Consider the following 18,971-nt stretch of genomic DNA (forward strand, 5'->3'; position numbering starts at 1 on the left):
AAACCCAAAGCACGAGTGCATTTTAGTCCCTCCAAGGGCTGAAGCAGCTCCCCACCAGCACTGGCCATCCCAAGGCTCTCCTGCAGCTCACCCAAAACAGCTAAGGAGAAGAGGGAACTAAGTGATTCAAGCTGCTTTGATTATTTACTTGATGGGAACGCATGATTTGTAGTCATGATGGGGTTGGTTTTTTGGTGTGCGTGTGAGACTGGTATTAAAAATACTCTCCAATGGGTGTTAATAATAGAATTAAAGGTTAAGCATTAGCAGGAACCTGTGACATAGGTCTGAAATGTTAAGACACTTAAAACCTGCTTCCAAGACTGCAATACATGTACTTCAAAACGACTGAGCTAATAGCATTTACAGGGGAATGAATTAGGGGATGGAAAAGGTTGCGTTAAAAGCATTCAAGTCTGGCTCCATACTTCCTTAACTCTTGATGCTATTTTATGTTCAAGAGTTCCATTTTCAGAAAGCTTCATTTTCATTTGCCTCTTATTTTGCTTCACCCTTGCCTTACCTCTGGAACATTCTGGGCCATACCTTGCATGAAAAGCACAAAGCAGAGCTGGCTTGAACGCTGCCAGGGATGGCGACTCCACCACCTCCCTGGGCAGCCATTCCGATGCCTGACCACTCTCTGAGAGAAAAAGTTCTTATGTCCAACCTAAACCTCCTCTGGTACAACTTGCGGCCATTTCCTCAGATCCTGTTTGTTGCTTGGGAAAAGAGGCCAAACCCCTCCTCATCCTCCTCAACCTCCCTTCAGGAAGTTGTAGAGTGCAGTGAGATCTCCCCTGAGCCTCCTCTTCTCCAGACTGAACAATCCCAGCTCCCTCAGCCCCTTCTCATAAGACTTGTGCTCCAGACCCCTCACCAGTTTCGTTGCCCTTCTCTGGACACGTTCCAGGGCCTCAACATCTCTCCTGTAGTGAGGGGCCCAACACTGAACACAGTACTTGAGGTGCGGCCTCACCAGTGCTGAGTACAGGGGATGATGACCTCCCTGCTCCTGCTGGCCACACTATTCCTAATGCAGGCCAGGATGCCGTTGGCCCTCTTGGCCACCTGGGCACACTGCTGGCTCATTTTAAGAATCAGTTAAGAATTAGAAGCGCGACAGTTCCTGACAACAGAAGACTCTGTTTTCTTGTCAGAAACTGTTTTTGGGAGCATAGGGTGCTGGTGATATCCAGTGGCACTGCTTGCAACACCCCCTGGAGATCAGCAACTGCCTGCAGGCCTATGGGCATGGGAAGGAAGCTCAGTTTCATCTCCAGACAGAAGGGCTCCAAGATCAGCTTTGTTAACCACAAACAAGTGAAACACTGTGGAAAACACTGCAATGTTCAAAGCCCAGCAGACAAACGTGTGCATGCGCTCTCACCTCCAGGCTCTATTCTTATTCCATCCCAGCACTTCAAACTTGCCATTAGTGCCCCACTGCTCCTCAGCTCTTCATTCTAACGAGGCCTTAGGGCTCCACACTAGCTGCCCTATGCATCCGTACAGGCACTGCTTGGCTTAGCTTACTCCAGACAGTGGAAAACAAAACAAACCATCTCAGAGAAACAAGCTATGAACAGCTGCACCTACAAAGGGCAAGTGGGCAAGAAGCAAGACCCAGAGGAGCTGTCCCACATTCTCTCTCCATGCCCATCTGAAAGGAAACTGCAGACTGAAAGCAAAAAGCCAAATCCAAGCAATGGGGGGGGAGGGGGGGGGGGGGGGAAGTGCTTTCGTTCCTCACTGATAAATTATCTTTGGAGACTCCTCCTCTCCTCTTCCTGCTCAGCTCTGCTCAACAGCAAAGTGCTCTTAATAGATCTTAAAGACAGAGTTAGGGGCCAGGGTGATCTTCTAATGGACAAAAAACTCTCTCATCTTACAAAAGAAATTGCCAGCAAATCAAAAGGGAGTAAAGGAAATAAGAACAAGTCACAGTAAGGTGATGAGTTGTATCTGTCTTAGTGCAAGATTTTTCAAAGTTTTCTTCCATGACTCAAGACCGACCTTGAGAAGTCTCTGAATTATTAAGAAGGAACATTTTATTACCTACTATATATATATTTATGTACATACACACACACACACACACACATATATATATACATATATACATACACATATATATTATATATATATGGTTTGGTTTTGTTTTTTTTTTTTTTTGACTCACCCAAGTACCTCAAGTGAAATGGGAGCACTGAAGCTGTTAAATACCTCAGGCTATACAGTCCTGACCTCCCACTCCTGGAGAATTACAGCTGGTGGACATTGGGAGCATTTGCGTAGCCTTTGCTCAAACTGTTCTGTCAAGAATTTCTCCTCCTGCAGCTAAAACCAAGTCACTATTAGAAAAGGATTTACTGAAGTTAATTGAAATTATTAGCAGTATGTTCAGTACTAAAACATGATCGTAAGTGTGCACACCATCTCCAGTCAGAGATCCCAAAGTTCTCTGAGAGCACAATGAGCACAGTGTGACCAAAGCGATTTCACGTTCCAGGAGGGCAGGCTGCACAGGCAGATGAGCACTTCACTTGCATGAGAAACACCTCTCTGCTGAAGGACCTCAAGGTGCAAACAAGCAGCAGGAGAAACCAGGCCTGCTCTTCTCACTGCAGACATTTTTCAAGGCATTTAGCCTTGAAACTTGATCCATTTGAGGGAAATACCTGAAAGCTGATGTAGGTGGAACCATGGCATTCATTAAACACAGTGCAAGTTACTCACAGCACCATAAAGACTCTCATCCCCCATTGCAGGGGAAGTAACAACACCTTGGCGATTCTGTTTCAGGTGCCTGCTGAGACACAGGCTGCTATGTATGCTCCTGTCTGTACTGCTGCTTTGGAGAACTGGCTGTAAAAGAAGGGATGCCAGTAAGGTATTTCAAGTATCACACCTGAAAGGCATTAAAATAAAAGGACTAACTGATAAAAGGGAAAAAAAAAAAGCAGGAACATCCATGGTTTTATTACAGAAATACCCAGTAACTGTATTTAACACAAAAATAGTAACTGAGAGTTTTGTTTTATTTTTCTTTCAGTGTACATGCTCATTATTATTCATTTAATTTACAGAAGGGCTATGTAAAATGAAATTAAAATTAGAGAGAAAACTAAAGGAAAGTTGAGGCATAGAATTTTCTTAGCAAGCAATGATCACGGGAGACAGCACAGATTGAACAGGGATTCAACAGGAGTGACACCTAGGGATAAAGGTAAACAGTAACTTTTTCCTTATCCATTAGATTCCCCGCGTGCCTTTTTTTTGTTTGTTTGCTTTAGCAAAACATTTTAGAGTGTCACAGTATACAGGAAGACTAAATGGCAAAGAACGTCTCACACACACACACACACACATTTATCCCTGCTACTGGTCCGAGATCCAAAACTTGTTAACATTCGATTTCCTATCTCGCATTCATTGATAAACTATACAGGATTACACTGTACATGGAGTTAAAATTACAAAAATGTCATATTTACAAAATCTGTACACACATAGTAAAACTCACAAAATTGTCATCTATGTATCACAAGTTGCTACACCAAAATATTAAAAATGGGATAAAATTATACATTTCTCTTGTCCATTTTTAAAAAGGGTTCAATATTTCAAAGACAGACCACCTATTTCCCCCAGATAAGACTGATAAAAGAACTATAAACCTAAAGTATCCACCTGGGATAACACGTTGCGAGCAGCATCTCCCAACTAGAAAGAAGCCTATGTCCTGTCTGCTGGGGTGGGGTGTGCGGTTGGCGCCTATGTACAGGAAGGTGAAACAAGAAGGATGTCTTTGGCTAAACCTTTGGCATAACTTAAAATCGTACATCAAAAGTGACAGAAAAGGTGTTTGTGGTGATGGCAGAGCTTCGGAAATTCTGAGATACTCTTAGACACAACTTTTCTCTCTCTCTTTCCTCGAGGAAACAGTAAGAAAAAAAAGGGGGTTGGGAAGGGATAGGTATGAGGTGATGCTATTTCTTCACCCATTTTTTTCCAGAAACACTGTGTCAAACCTCATCACTAAAACGTAATTCAATCACAGAAATAACCTCTTCCAGAATTGCGTTTTTTGAAATTGCATATGAAAAAAAAATAAAAATCAGTAAACCAGCCATGGCAGAAAAAAAATTGTTTCAGCACATCAAGTACGTATTAGTGCAGGAAGGTGGATCAACTCCATCCACTGTATAAATAAGCTTTATGCGCAGCGTACATTAAATAACCCTCACACCCCATTCACGCCCAGTACACAGATGCTCCTCAGTGAAGATAAACATTTATCAAGTAATTAAAGTGTATGTAGTGCAAATGTTACAACCAAGTATTATGCACATGCTACTTGCTTGGTTTAAAGTTACACGAAGATGTGGTGCCTGAAATCATGGACATATATACATCCTTGTCACACTTGGTACAATGTCCTAAGCCACAGAAATATCAATGTGTTTATATCTATATATGTACACGCACACGTTGTCTTAAAATGTGACCACCACATCAATACAGTAACACAAACAGACTAAAATCAATACCTGCTTCCAGATGCTCCAAGGCTCAGAAAGTTTGTGCTTCTAACTCTTGCAGTCATTACGTGTCCCTCCTGTATTCCCCTCCCGTCGGCACAGACGGGGAGCAGCCTCCAGCTCTGTGCTGCATAGGATGAGGGCAACTGAGAGGAACATTCGACGGCACAGGCACCTAAGCTGCTTTCCTCCATCAACAGTTCCATGCCCCATGATGAAGGGTTGAGAGAATTTCCCTTCCACACCACTTCTGGGTGGAAAGACTTATTGAACAGAAACAAAAATCATAACGTGCTTTCTGTATAATAAGTGGCAGCAAATCAAGGCACGCTGTACTAATTCTGTAGCATTTAGATTAGCTGACTTTGCAGGGGATGCTCACTGGGGGAGGTCCGATGTTCTCAACTGGCTGCTGGGCCTTGCTGGGCCATACAGAGTAACAGAAGCTATGTGATTATTCTGCATCACCTGCAAAAGGATGGCAGGGAAAAAGGAAAATTAGAAGAACAGCAGATTGAGCGAAAACAGCAAATATGGAACTGATCTGCCTGAACAAAGAAGTCCTAAGAACAAAGAGCAAGCTCACAGACAGAAAACTAAATCCTAAAAAGGATCTCCAGACTTCCATGACATTGATACACCAGTACTCAGAGCTGAACTCACATATCTCCCGCTAGTACAAGCCAAAAGGTAACAGTGCTGAAGTGCCAGCTTCAATGTGCAAAGCCTCAGAGAGGAACTGGGAAGTTGCCTGTTCTGCCCATCATCTCCAAAAACACAGGTTAAATGCTGGCTTTTGTTGAAATACAAAAGAAGCCACTAAGTAGCAGTACCAAAAAACTCCTAATCTTCTTTTGCTTGATCAGGAAGATCAAGCTTTTCTCTCCTTACCTCAAAGATCATTCGTTGCAGTCCAAAGCAAAAAGTTGACCCAAATGGGTTAGTGTTGTTCGGAGATGATGACCTGAATGGAAAAGAAGGGGAAAAATAGACACATGAGGACTGGGATCTTCCTTGCAAGAACAACCATTCGTTAACACAACGTAAATTACAGTGTCTTTATCGCACTGATTGGTTTTCACAAAAAGAAAGCCAATCTATGTTGTGCAACAGCACTGCTAGTTTCTGTGAGCCAGAGGATACTTCTGTTTAATGTCCCAGAAGGGTTCCTAACAACCAGGAAGAAAGGAATAAAAGCCACTAACAACCTCTGCAGGCAAACTATTTCACAGAACTTGGATAGGACGAACTCTGAAAATACACAGATGTATAGGAAGACAGAAGCACTATATAATCGATTACAAATTATTTTTGTGCAAGATCCCTTGCCATTCTTTAATTTCTTGGCCTCCTTCAAGTGTATTCACTATGTGCTATCTCATGTTAAAAAATTAGTCTGTCGGATGCAGAAATTGAATAATCTCAATGTTATTACATAGTCTATTTCAAGAGTAATGCATCAGTGGATCGTGTATGCAACGATAGCAGACTCTTGCTCACTGCAATGGATTTTAGCTTACAGCCAAAAAGAACAATGATAAAATAGCTTCTGGCCTTTCTTGTAACTGATAGGCTTCTCAAATTGCATGTCTAAGACATTTATAGATGTGTTCAGTAAAGGAAATTCTGGGTGGTCAACTCTCTTAAACACAGGAAAAAAAAATGGGTAAGGGCTATTATCTTACTCCAGCTTTGACATGGTTTTTGTTCTACCTCACTGGCACCAAAGAGGAGTAAGGGGGAAGAAAGGGCACAGTACCCCTAAGTTACACTTGTCCTGACATAAAACATAGGTTCATATGATACCACTATAGTTCTGCCAACAGGTAATGCCCTTTTTGGCCAGCAACCAGCTCAGACCCTGCAGGAACAGAGTAAATTTAAGCACACTATTCTATCTTCAGTAAGTCTAAAAGACCTGTAGAACAATCATGCACGTACCCAAAAGCAAAACTTCTTCAGACAGATTGCTGCCATATGTTCCAGACACCGATGTCATGTTGCTGAAATGCCTGTGACTGTACTATAAACAACCTACACTATTTATTATACATAAGCAGAAATATTCCTTTCATATGCTGCTTAGGTCTTCACTGGATTTCACAGCTCAAGGAATTTTGGAAATATTCTCTTTCTGCATGTCAGCCCTTAATTCATCTGAGAGCAGTTATCTAGACTTGTTCCTGGCCAAAAAGCATGAAACTTTGACGAAGAATCCCAGAAGCAGCCACTGCAATAAATAATCTTCCTCTACCTAAACCCATCCTCTGTTATCAGCTCAATCCCTGCCAAGCAAAAGAAAGAGATCTTTCTTTACCTGTGAAGTACCACTGGCTTCTCTACAGGGTGCCCCAGGAGGTCCTGAATACTGTCCCACTGCAAATACACCAAATACACCTTCTTAAAGCAAGTAACAGGAAAACTTTATTTTATTTTTCAACCTAGGCATCCAATCATGTCCATCTTTGCAACACGCTTGTTTGCTGATTAACATAGAAGCTGCATTTACAAAAGTACTTTGTGACTAGAGCCATACTCAGTAACAGAAACTTTCAGAGTGAGGAATTGCTCTCAGGGTTTATTCTTATTTTTGTCTCAAAATAGCTTTTTTACAAAAGATCTGTGAGTCCTCTGAGTCTTGTAGCATTTCAGGGAGAGTGAATGTCCTTTAAGCAGCTGTGGGAAACCTCAGCAAAATATCCCTTTGCATATTTTTGCAGAGAGAGAAACAGCATCCCTGCTAGCCTTCCCTAAAGCCCCTCCTTCATTTAACAAGCAGGTTGGGAAGAGAGGAGGAAAGCTGCACTACTTAATGACAGGGAATTTCCAGCAATTTTCATCGCTGTAAACAGACTTACCAAAAGCTGAAGTTTCACATACAAAGTTGAAATAGATCAAAGCACTGAAGAATGCAACATAATTTAAAGCAGAAAGCAAAGAACAGTAGCTTCCAAGTTGCTGACTATCACTTTTTTTTTTTTTTTCCTGTGGGACCCAGAATTCAGCAAGGAAAGTGAACCCTCAGAGCCATGAAAACAGCACTGACCCTGGCTAAATGTTAACAGTAGAACCACTTCTGAGCAGAATTTTCACAGTGTTTTTCAACTTAAAGAAGCTCTCAAACACAAAGCAGCAACTGCCCAGTTGGGAACTTCACAGGGGACAGCATGCCATACAATCCCCCAGCAGCCTGCTGCCCTCACCAGGTGTCACACTGCCAGTGAGTGTTGCAAGGCTTGCTGCCCTGAAAAACATCTAACTACTGGCATCCTTCAGAAGAAAGGGGAACAACACGTGACCTCATTAGTTACCTACTGCATGTCTTCAAGAGCTACACGAGACAGAAAAGCTCTGTGACAATTTGGTTTATGAACATCTCTTCCTGTTAGCATCCAGCCACCATTCTCTTGCTTTCCTGTATCACTTACTGTCCTGCTTCTACCTGCAGCTATGCTAAAGCGAGATGCACACAGTAATTATGTGAGCTCAGAGTGTACTATTAAAATACCTTCAGTTCTTAAACGTTTGAACCACTAAGCATAACCACAGTAAGTTTTGGCTTGCAAGTTTTATGTTTTAAAACCATATAAAACAACCGCTATTCTTGCTACAAAATGCATTCCAAATTCAGCATAGAACATTTAAGGGGCTTAGGGAAAGGAAGACACCATTCAGTTCTGTACAGACTCACCTTACTGTATGTTGTACATGTTTCAGTCTGTGAATCAGCACTATCTATGAAAGAAAAACAGAAAAGCCTTTGTAATTTGTGCTCAGACCCCTGTGTTATCCTTCATGTAGGGAGGTTAGCTTAGATAGAGGGAGACATGCAAGCATTACATCACTTGATATGCACATTGACTAGCATTACTAGCAATGAGAATCATACAGAGCATTGATTAATTCTCCCGTTGTGTGTAAGAACATCAGCATGAGAGAAACAACATCTCTGTACAGGTTAACATGCCTACCACAGACACTCCCCAGAATAACAACAATGTGCTACCCAGGTCCCACACTACTGCATTTGGAAAGGAGGCCAGTAAAGCCCTCAGCCTGGGGCTGAAGCACCATGGCCTGAAAAACAAAGCAAGCAGAGAGCTTGGGAACGACAGTCCCCCAGCATCACTACTGCAGATAGGTAAACAAACAAAAAACCCACGAGCCATGAAATAACAGGAAAAACTGCAGGTGAGGACAGCATCCTATTTACGCTTACAGTCTCAGACTTGCTTTATCTGCTGGTGGTTTCGAGCACTGTTTTACACATACATTCAGGAACTTCAAAATACTGAAAGCATTTCCTGAAGCAGTAGGAGTAGAGCTAGATGTTAACGAAGCCAAATGTAGCAAACGGTCTTTAATTTTATTGAAAGCTCTTCTGTATTTTCCACCTGCTAAACAAACGTGGTCTCTTTTTGGTGAAAGAGCTTGATGACTGTGCAATTTAACTGTCAATTCACTGTCTGAAACTGAAGTACAGGAGAGAGTAAGCATCATACACTGCCACCAGATGGGAAAAGATGGGTTCTTTGTGTGTTTTGTAGTGTTTGTTTTCAACTTGTGTCCCCAACATATCCTCAACAGAAGGGTTGATAAGAAATGAAACGAGTGAAGAAAGAAAACACTAAAACAACAACAAAGAAACAGATGCATACAGGAGAGCTCCATGGTGATACTCGAGCTGAATAAAAAGAATCAGAAACGAAGTATTGCATTAAACCTAAAGGAGCAGAATTTAAAAAAAGAAAACAAAAAACAAAAAACTGAGCAGAACTTTCATGCTTATCCCCTTGACTGAGCTACAAATCAATCTTCATATAAGCTTGTGCATAAAGGCATCATTTTTCTACACAATAGATTGCTGTGACATCCACAAGAGAATTGCATTTTACACAGTTAAGTGCTCTCAGTGAAAACCAATCAAATGAAGAACGCATCCCTGGCCAAACCCTCATAAGCACCCAGTATTCCCTCAATAGACAAAACATACATACTGCCAGTAGATCAGTGAATACCTGCACTAAAGAAAGTTCTTTGGATCACACTGATTCTCCACTAAAGAAGTTCCCCCACGCTTTGTTTAGATGACTTGCATGCACAGAGCTGTGCACATCTCACTGTCTTGCTGAATTAGCACTGCTATCCATATCAGAACCTGGGAGCAGCATACAATGCTATTTCCTGAGCTTGGACATTTTCAAGTGGACACTACAGACATAATTTTGCCTATATCATGTAGGTGATATATATTGATTGTTTGTTTTCATTCCCAACTACACCACATTTTACTGAGTATCAGTTCATACTGAATATCATGAATAAACCTTTCAAGAGTGAGCACCACATCTTTAAGAAGTTCAAGAGAAAATTGCATAGATCAACTCTGACTAACTCTGCCTTACAGACTCTGAGTCTTTATATATAAGGGAATTTATTTCAAAGAGTGGCACCATTACAGGAAATTAGTGATGTTGCAGCTTGGATCATATGGATGTTTAGCAAGTAGACATGTTAGTATAAATAATATTAAAAAAAATGCAGAACTCATCTTTAAGTATTTTTCACTTCAAAAGAAAAAAAAAAGCAAAAAAATTTCATCTTCAAGATTAGCATGGAATTCCACAGAATCATTAAGGTTGGAAAAGACCACTAAGATCATCAAGTCCAACCGTCAACCTATCACCACCATCTAACCCCCAAAAAAAACCCCAATCCAACCCCTGGTTTCATTGGGAGCTGGTGACAAGGGGAGTGCTGCCAGTGACCATGGAGGCACCCTGAGCTACTGACCAACGTCCACTGAACACTGACCAAGGTCTACTGACTATGGAGGGACCAAGAGACACTGACCATGGAGAGATTGTGGTCCATTGACCACGACCATGGAGGGAATATTATTCGGGCCCCAAAGAATAACCATATTGATTCAGGGCAAAGCAGCAGCACCTTGGTTGGCGTTTGTATAGCTCCCACCCAATGTGGTCACAGCACTGGCCTAACACATGCAGTGCAAAATGAATAGCTATGACCTGCTCTTTTGCTGTAATCCATATATGCCTGCCACCCCCCACGTGCTCCTGATCCCAAGGCTCTTCTGCCATAAATTCAGGACCAGTTATCCTTTCTAAGACAGATGGTTCAAATCTACCTGCCTCATCCTCCTCTTCATCCCAAACTACTTGGGAAAACACATTCATATCTCTATCCTCTGATAATCAAGAATGCATTAGAAATATAAACTCATTATACTACCACTTTTTGTTTTGTGGCATAAGCACCCTGAAACTGGACAACAGAAGATATACTCACCTCGCTTAATGACTAGTGGAATCTTGAATTCACAGCGATGGTAGCTAGAAAGAGCAAATTGTAAAATTATCAGATAACAGCAGAGCCAACATAAACCACACAGCCAAACTAAGAGCTCTTAACAAGCAGACAGTTTAGTGAAAAGTTTCTTGCATAATAACATGAAAAGAAGAGTCTTGAGAGTATCAGATTCAGAGGAAAAATTACCACTTTCATTTTCTACACCAGAAAGGATATCAACCTGGAATGTTCTAGCACAATTTTCTAAAGGGCACAAAAGCTCCTTCAGCACAAATTACTCTTGGGACACAGACTGGATAGATAAGTACTCAGCTTAGAAAAAGTACCATAGATTTTTCTAATAGTAACGCTTTACTGCCTGAAAACATGTTCTCTTTATTCAGACATCCTATCACCTATTCCTTAACTACATAGAACCATAGAATATCCTGAGTTGGAACGGACTCACAAGGATCATTGAGTCCAACTCCTGTCTCTACAAAGGATCACACAAAAAAATCAGACCATATGTCTGAGAGCATTGTTCAAATGCTCCTTGAACTTTGGCAGCTTGGGGCTATGACCACTGCTCTGGGCAGCCTGTTTCAGGGCCTGAAGACCTTCTGGTGAGGAACCTCTTCCTAACCCTCAACTTGACCCTCCTCTTACACAGCTCCATGCTGTTCCCCTGGGTCCTGTTGTTGTCACCAGAGAGCACAGCTCAGCATGCCTCCTAAATAGCTCAGTCTTAAGAAGTACTGGAAATACACAAGAGGGCAAAAAAGAAAATTTAAGCACTGACTGAAACAGTGTCAAGAAAAACAGCAGCTTATCTTGCCTCTAGCAAGATAGTTTGGACACTAGCTGAATCAAGATCTATGTGATGACATACTTGGCGATATAAAGACATTTAAGAATAAAAAAGAAAATAATAAATGATGTGTTAATAATGATGTTTGAAACCTTCACTGGTTACCAGGTACACAAAAGACGCTTGGGAAAAACTACAGGAGCTCTATAAAATGAACATAAGGTGCCCTTTTCTGCTGTTTTAAAATAGTCTTTAACAGATCAGCTCTTTACACTCACATGTTAAAGTTGTAATGACCAGGATAATTTGTATGCAAGACAAATTTCTTCACCTTGTGAGTGTTTGCATCAAAGAGAATATCCTGTTGAAGAAAAAGAAAAAACAAAACAGACAGACATGAAGCAACTTGAGATGAGTAGCAACGGTATCTGCATACAGTAACAAGTGTGAATCCAACTGGAACCAAATTGAAAAATGAAAATGAAAAGTAATTTTTGAGAATGAGACTATTTGTAAATTAAAAAAAAAAAACAACCACCCTTCCTGCAGCACTTGACCACAACTGCAGTTTCATTTGCTCATGTTGGCAATTTTTCCAAGGAATGCTTGTTTTTCTACTAATTATTTACACCAATGTAGACTAAAGCAAAATACCTGTATTACTACACTAAGGGGGGATATAAAAGTTGAGGTACTTCCCACAGCTCTGCAAGCTTTCATTATTGGTATTCTGGCACACTTGTCTCAGTTCTACTAGTCTGGAGTATGGACTTCAGAACAAAAAGCTTATCAGCCTATGCATCAGGCATGGAAGAAAGAGAAAATCAAAGAGAACACCAAAGCACAAGAATGAGGAGCTCACCACCCAGTGCTAGATAAGATAAAAGGTTACTGATTGAATTCACAAGCGCTAGAAAAAGTCAGTGTTTATTTTCATATGCAGAGATTCCTAAGGCAGCAAGAGTTTCAGTCTCTCATTCCCCAGAGCCTTTGGCATTCTGAAAGGACTGCTGTGTAGGGAAATCAAAACTTCACATGCATTTGTTTATGGAAGCTTCCCACTCACCACTCCAAGTGTGAAATAATTGAAGAAGTAGTCATTGCACTTCGATGGGACCTGCTTATGGGGCGAGGGTGAGTGGATTTTCATCTGCAAGAATCATTTTTCAGACATTAAAAACACTGCCAAAGATGAATATTATTAACAATTGGTTCTCTACATTCAAACCAATTGTCGTAATCTCATTTTTCACTGAAGCCCTTGCTCAAAAGTGTCAGATACTGTGCTTCATGACAAGCCCATCAGCTGCTAGCAGAGGCACAATAGCTTTTTCTTTTTCAGTTATACGAAGCAGGATTACTCACATGCTGTTACTGTAAAAACATCAGGAAAGGATCAAAGTATATCAAGTTACTTCAAATGAAATAAAATGTTTTTAAAAAATAAATGGTATACACTTGCTATGGCTTATGTGGATAGAAATGCTCATTTTTATCAACTTTCCTATTGATTAAAAGTGATACGACAGATTGTTTTGTTTTAACATAAACTGACTTGCTTAAAAATTCAGCTTAAAATACTTTTAGAAACAAAATGATGTAGCAGTTCATTCTGGTCTACTGTACGACAAATTAATTGCTCATCATCTGTGCTACGTGGAAGTTTAACTTTGCTGGCCCCACAAAGCCCAGGTCCAGTAGTTAAACTGAGACAGAAACAAAGTCTTGTGTGCTACCCAGCACCCTTACCTTATCTTCAGACTTGTAGAAAACTTTGTGCGGGGACCCCAAGGTGCTCAGCACATCCTGGCACGAATCACCAAAGTACACGCAGCGCTCAAATACCCGCATCTTGGCATCAGCCAACACACCTGGGCCACAGCCTGAGGAACAGGAGGCATTCTCAGTATCAGAAGGAGCCAGAGAGCCATGTTTGTCACAAATACATCTCACCGAAAGCCCATTACAAAGATGAATGGCTGACATATGTTGCTACATGTCAACAAGCGGAAGGATATTAGTTTGTGACCCCATTTGCTTCAAGGAATGCAGCACCCAGAACACACATACATGTATGCATCAATTAATACAAAACACAGGACACACTTAGCTTTTCCCAGTATACATTATTTTCACTGCATGTCATTCACAGAGCCACCTCCCAAATACAATAAATCAGAAAATTTTGACCTAGTCACCCATAATTTTTTAAGCATGAGTTGTCTCAAATTAACATACCCGCAGAGAACCCCACACTAGAACTGCTGTATGGCATGTACCGCAAAGGGCTTTCTGCAAGGCTTTGGTAGAGGAGTGCCACATGCCAGGATTGCCCCTTTGCAAGTGGTAGTCTGAACGCTGCTGTGACATTTTAATAGTTATTTTATTCACTGGCAACACCTCTCTTGAGTTGCACATACACATTTAACTCAACTTGACACTACCTTATAAGTGCCCAATTTCTCAACATCATTTACGCTTTTACAATGTGATAGCTCACTGCCTTCCTAGCACGTGAAGATACACATTCCCTACCCTAGACAGCTCTCCATTTTCTCCCTCTGCAAAGACAGAAAAAAAGTAACTTGTTGTCAAAGAGAATATCTGCTCTACTTTAACCATTTTATTCTTCATCTCAAGTTCTAACCCTTTCCATTTTTTTGTGTACCAGAAAAATATTCTAAGTGCTTCCTTAATACACACACAGCTAGTAATCAGCATAAGAAAAAAGCAGGGTCTGCTAGTAAAAGTTGTTACAAATATCTCAGCATTTCTTCTTAAAAAGACATGGCCATGTTGAGGTCACTGAAAAAGTCTCATTTGCAGTCATTGTCTCTTTCCCTAATTTCTAAGGCTGCCAGTTTCTGAAAGCACATACAAGGACAAGTTACTCATCAGCCTCTATCGCTCTGGCTGCTGGCTCCACAGCAAAATAAAGCTGAACTGAATGTGAAGTGAAGTCTCGGGCTATAGCATCGATACACTTCCACACTTGTCAGCTGGGACTGCAGAGAACAGCCCTCGGTGATGCCTGGCAGGCCAGGAGAACGTGACTGAGTTTTGTTGTGCTTCCAAGCGTTTAAAATAAGGTTATTTAAGACCGTTTTGAAAACACCTACAATTGCATTGCAAAGAGCCTATGGGTGCTCTGGGTGTCACAAATACCTGCAGTGAGTAGGCGAAGCCGTAAACCTGAGGGTCCTGTCCCATCTCTCAGTACATCGACGTTCTCAGCATATACATTGCCAAGGAAACAGCTGAGGGGCATCAAGGGAGCCCTGAAACCAACCACACAAACATGTACATAGGACACAGTCTTCCCGTGTACCATTACCAATCTGATGGCAGTTCACTGGAACAGAGCACATTAATTTTGACAAAGCAGCATTGAGCTCAGACTGAAGACTAGAAGTTAAATTTATCATAAGGATTAGAAATCCCAGAGAAAAAGAAAGGAGTAACAAGTCAGGATTCAAATGAAGGACCCTTACTGTTAATGAAACCAACAGCAAGTTTCAAAAACTCCAGAAATTACTACATCTAGCCTCTGAATAGCTCCTACGAAAACGTGTCATTTTAGACTTTGTGCAGGACAATAGAAATTGTACGGTCCTTAAAGGCACTTACTATACAAACTAGGCATATCACCCAAGCACAGCAGAAGCACTTTCACCACATGCTCTCACTGCACCTGGGAATGTCCAGAATGTGAAAGCAGCTCATGCAGACAAAACATGTGCAACCACGTTGTTTTCCTGGGACAGGTCTCATTTTAATTCAATTTCAACAACATATAAGAAAACTATCCCAGAAACCAACAAGATATCTTCAATCAAACAGCTACTTCATTTGTGCTTCAGTTTGATGGGGCTCTCTCCTCTATGTCAATGCATGGAGATGCAGGGCAGATGCTGAGCTGCCAAACGTGTGCAGCACAGCCCCGTGTCAGCATGTGCTCTCACAGACAACATTTCTCTAAAGTGCACTTATTTCTAATTAGGAGACAGTGTCTGCATAAATAAGGCTTCCTTTCTCCTTAGCAGTAATTTACTGATGTGTTAACCTTCTCCTGCCATTAAATTGCAATTATTTCTGCAGAACTACCACTGTGTTTGTTTGCGTGTTTATATACTAAAAAGAAGAATTTACAGAAGCTCTTCCAATTTTAACTTGAGTAACAAACTCCAGGAATAGTGTTTTTAGAAAGAGCAAAACATCAGATGCTGTACTGTAAATTGCTGCTTAGAAGAAGGCAGAACACAATGCCATGGGAAGCACTAACTATGCTCAAACAACTATTCTATCAGTTACCTCCTTGGAGCAGTAAACTCAGTCAGGGAATTAAAAATATATAAACTGAGCGGTAGATTACACACATGGCTTAAGTTCTAGAATAATTTATATTGCAAGAGAGTATAAGACTCTTAGGAGGGTCCTGCCATGATGTACATAGCACCAATACACTACAAACTGACTGACTGCCCACCACGAGTTGGATTTGTCTTAGGAAAAGATCATGAGTATGCAAAAAATACAGAGCATAAGAAGTGTGTAAGAATAACCTGGCTGCACCTCTTTGTAGATTCACCACCTTTCCTCCCCTGTCTCATGAATTAATCTTCATTTTAACTGAATTGGCCTACAACAGGTAGGCCAAGCTAATTTCATAGTAATGACAATCAAACCAGCACTTAATAACAAGGTTGGAGGACAGTGCCTATGGTAACTGGAAAGAGATTTATATCTAAAGGCATTCTGCACGTTACTTAACTCCTACAAGACTGAAATAAAAAAGTACATATAATCACATTTAGCATTTGCAAAACCATAGATAAATGAGAAGGAAATAGTGCATAGTAAATAATCAAAACCACACAACCAGCCATACGTACTTGGTATCCTGCAGGCTGTTTCCATTGTAGATGTACATGCGTTTCACAGTTGCACCATGTGGAATTTGCAGAGAAGCCAGACCATGCGCAAAGTTAGGCTGGGGAGACAGAGAACCATCCTTGTTAACCAGACACACTGGAAATTCTTCAGCTCAAATATTACATTAGAAATACAGTACATCTTACCAACCCAGGTAAGTTTCTAGCCAAACACTTGGAGGTTAAAAAAATAAAAAAAATCCAAACTTATACATGGTGTGAGTTTACATTACACTACTCTGAGATTCCCAAGCTGGGATGAAATGCTGACTACATTGATCCACCAAAAGATGGCACTAGTTTGTCAGTGAGCCATGCATGCAATGAGAATTCAAGTTCTCTTGGTTTTCCCACCACCAACTAGAAATAAAAAATTTGAACTGATAGCCTATTTCTCAGAACTTAAATAAACCTATTTAAAGGTAGAAATTCTTTTTTCTCTTCCACTGTGTTAATTTCATCCCTTTAACATTGATGCTGGTTTGCAAAATGCCTTTATCTGGTGAACGCTCATTCACTGTAAATTTTCTGCTCTACTTATCACCACATTCTTACACTTTCAGACCTTTGATATAAGAAGTGACCTTCTTAAGAGCTCAGACATTTAATTTATAGACGCACTTGCAGCTCATAGACAAAAAACTGCTTTCTGGGGATATTTGGCTTATCGTTAGCTTTCAGGTTTTCTCCTTCAGATAAGGATCGAGGGGAAAGACCAGCAAAGCTGACATCCTGGTTACAAGCCACCCAACCAGGATGAAGAGGTAGATTCTACAAGCAGCTGGCAGAAGTAACTCTTGTTCCTAGGGCGTTTCTAACTTATCAGATATCTGCTGGAAATATAGTACAGCAGAGAGAAAACAATCTAGGAAGTTCCTAGAGTGTGTGGAAGGTAACCTCCTGACACAGCTGGTAAGAACCTGGCAGGGGAGGTGCCCCACTGCACCCACTGTTTACAAACAGAGAAGGACTGGTGGGAGATGTGCTGGTTGGAAGCCATTTTGGGCATAGCGACCATGAAACCAATCTCAACTCTTGGTTAAGTCAGAAGAAGGGTCAGCAAAAAACACTACTTTGGACTTCTAAAGAGCAGACTTTGGACTGTCTAGGACACTGGTTGGAAGAGTCCCTTTGGAAATAGTTTACCAACTTTGGAAGAAAAGTCAGGCAACTTGGGAAGAGTACAAGGAGGTTGCTAGGAAATGCACAGAGAAAAGCAGAAAGGAGAAAGCCCAACTAGAACTTTTTTAAGCCACTGTTGCAGAAGATGACAAAAAAGGCTTTTACAAATACATTAACAACAAAAGGAGGCCCAAGGAGAACCTCCATCCTTTATCAGATGCAGCAGCAAACATTACCAGGGATAAGGAAAAGGCTAAAGGTACACTATCCCTTCTTTGCTTCTAACTTCAATAATCAGACCAGTTATGCTCAGCCTCCTGAGCTTGAAGACAGGGATGGGGAGAAGAATAAACCTCCACAGTTCAAGAGAAAATAGAGACTTGCTGCTCCACGAGGGGCCAGTTGGGATCCACCCAAGGGTGCTGATGGAGCTGGCACAACTGACTGCCAGGCAGCTTTCCAACATTTATCAGCAGTCCTGACAGATCAGCCAGGGAGGTTCCGGGCAACTGGAGACTTCCTAATGCAACAGCAATCTACAAGAAGGTTTGGAAGGAGGCAACTCCATGCTTGCCAGCCTGACCTCAGTATCATGGAAGGTCATGGAGCAGATCATCTTGAGTGCAATCACCTACGACGCGTGGGACAGCAGGGGATCAGCGTGGGTTCACAAAAAGCAGGCCCTGCATGAGCAACCTCATCTCCTTCTATGACCAGGTGACCTGCCTGGTGGATGAGGGAAAGACTGTGGATGCAGACTACCTGAACTTAAGTAAAACCTTCGAGTCCATCTCCCACAGAGTTCTCCAGCAGAAGACGGCAGCCTATGATGTGGACAGGTATATACTCCCCACATGTTAAAAAAAAAAAAAAACCTGCTTGGATGGTCAGGCCCAGAGACCAGTGGTGAATGGAGTTCAATCCAGCTGGTAGCCAGTCTCAAGTAGTGTTCCTCCAGGGTCAGGATTAGGACAGTCCTTTGATGATCTGGACAGGGACTGAGTGCACCCTCAAAAAGTATGCAGTTGGGAGGAAGCACTGATCTGCTTGAAGGTAGGAAGGCTTTTCAGAGGGATCTGGATAGGCTGGATCAATGGGCTGAGGCCAACTGGATGAGGTTCAACAAGATCAAGTCCCGGGTCCTGCACTTTGGTCACAACAATCCCATGCAGCGCTATGGCTTGGGGCAGAGTGTCTGGAAAGCTGCATGGCAGAAGAGGATCTAGGGGTGTTAGCTGACAGCCAGCTGAA

At 41.6% G+C, this 18,971-nt stretch overlaps 1 protein-coding gene across 3 annotated transcripts in view; it reads right to left on the reverse strand.

Moving 5' to 3' along the window:
- Positions 1–3,020: 3,020 nt before the first annotated feature.
- The window catches only part of PHAF1 (phagophore assembly factor 1), a 33,135-nt gene continuing 17,184 nt past the window's right edge, over positions 3,021–18,971 (reverse strand). For all 3 annotated transcript variants that reach the window (XM_085235285.1, XM_085235287.1, XM_085235288.1), the window contains 10 exons: positions 16,560–16,657; positions 14,833–14,945; positions 13,417–13,550; positions 12,734–12,817; positions 11,946–12,028; positions 10,857–10,900; positions 8,236–8,279; positions 6,862–6,920; positions 5,436–5,508; positions 3,021–5,012 (listed from right to left, as the gene is read on the reverse strand). In XM_085235285.1, coding sequence (XP_085091411.1) covers positions 4,923–5,012; positions 5,436–5,508; positions 6,862–6,920; positions 8,236–8,279; positions 10,857–10,900; positions 11,946–12,028; positions 12,734–12,817; positions 13,417–13,550; positions 14,833–14,945; positions 16,560–16,657 — 822 coding nt within the window. In that variant the 3' untranslated portion in view covers positions 3,021–4,922. The remainder of the gene's footprint in view (positions 5,013–5,435; positions 5,509–6,861; positions 6,921–8,235; positions 8,280–10,856; positions 10,901–11,945; positions 12,029–12,733; positions 12,818–13,416; positions 13,551–14,832; positions 14,946–16,559; positions 16,658–18,971) is intronic.

The sequence above is a fragment of the Meleagris gallopavo genome, chromosome 13 (genome assembly GCF_905368555.1).
Source record: "Meleagris gallopavo chromosome 13, MGAL_WU_HG_1.1, whole genome shotgun sequence".
Lineage (NCBI taxonomy): Eukaryota > Metazoa > Chordata > Aves > Galliformes > Phasianidae > Meleagris > Meleagris gallopavo.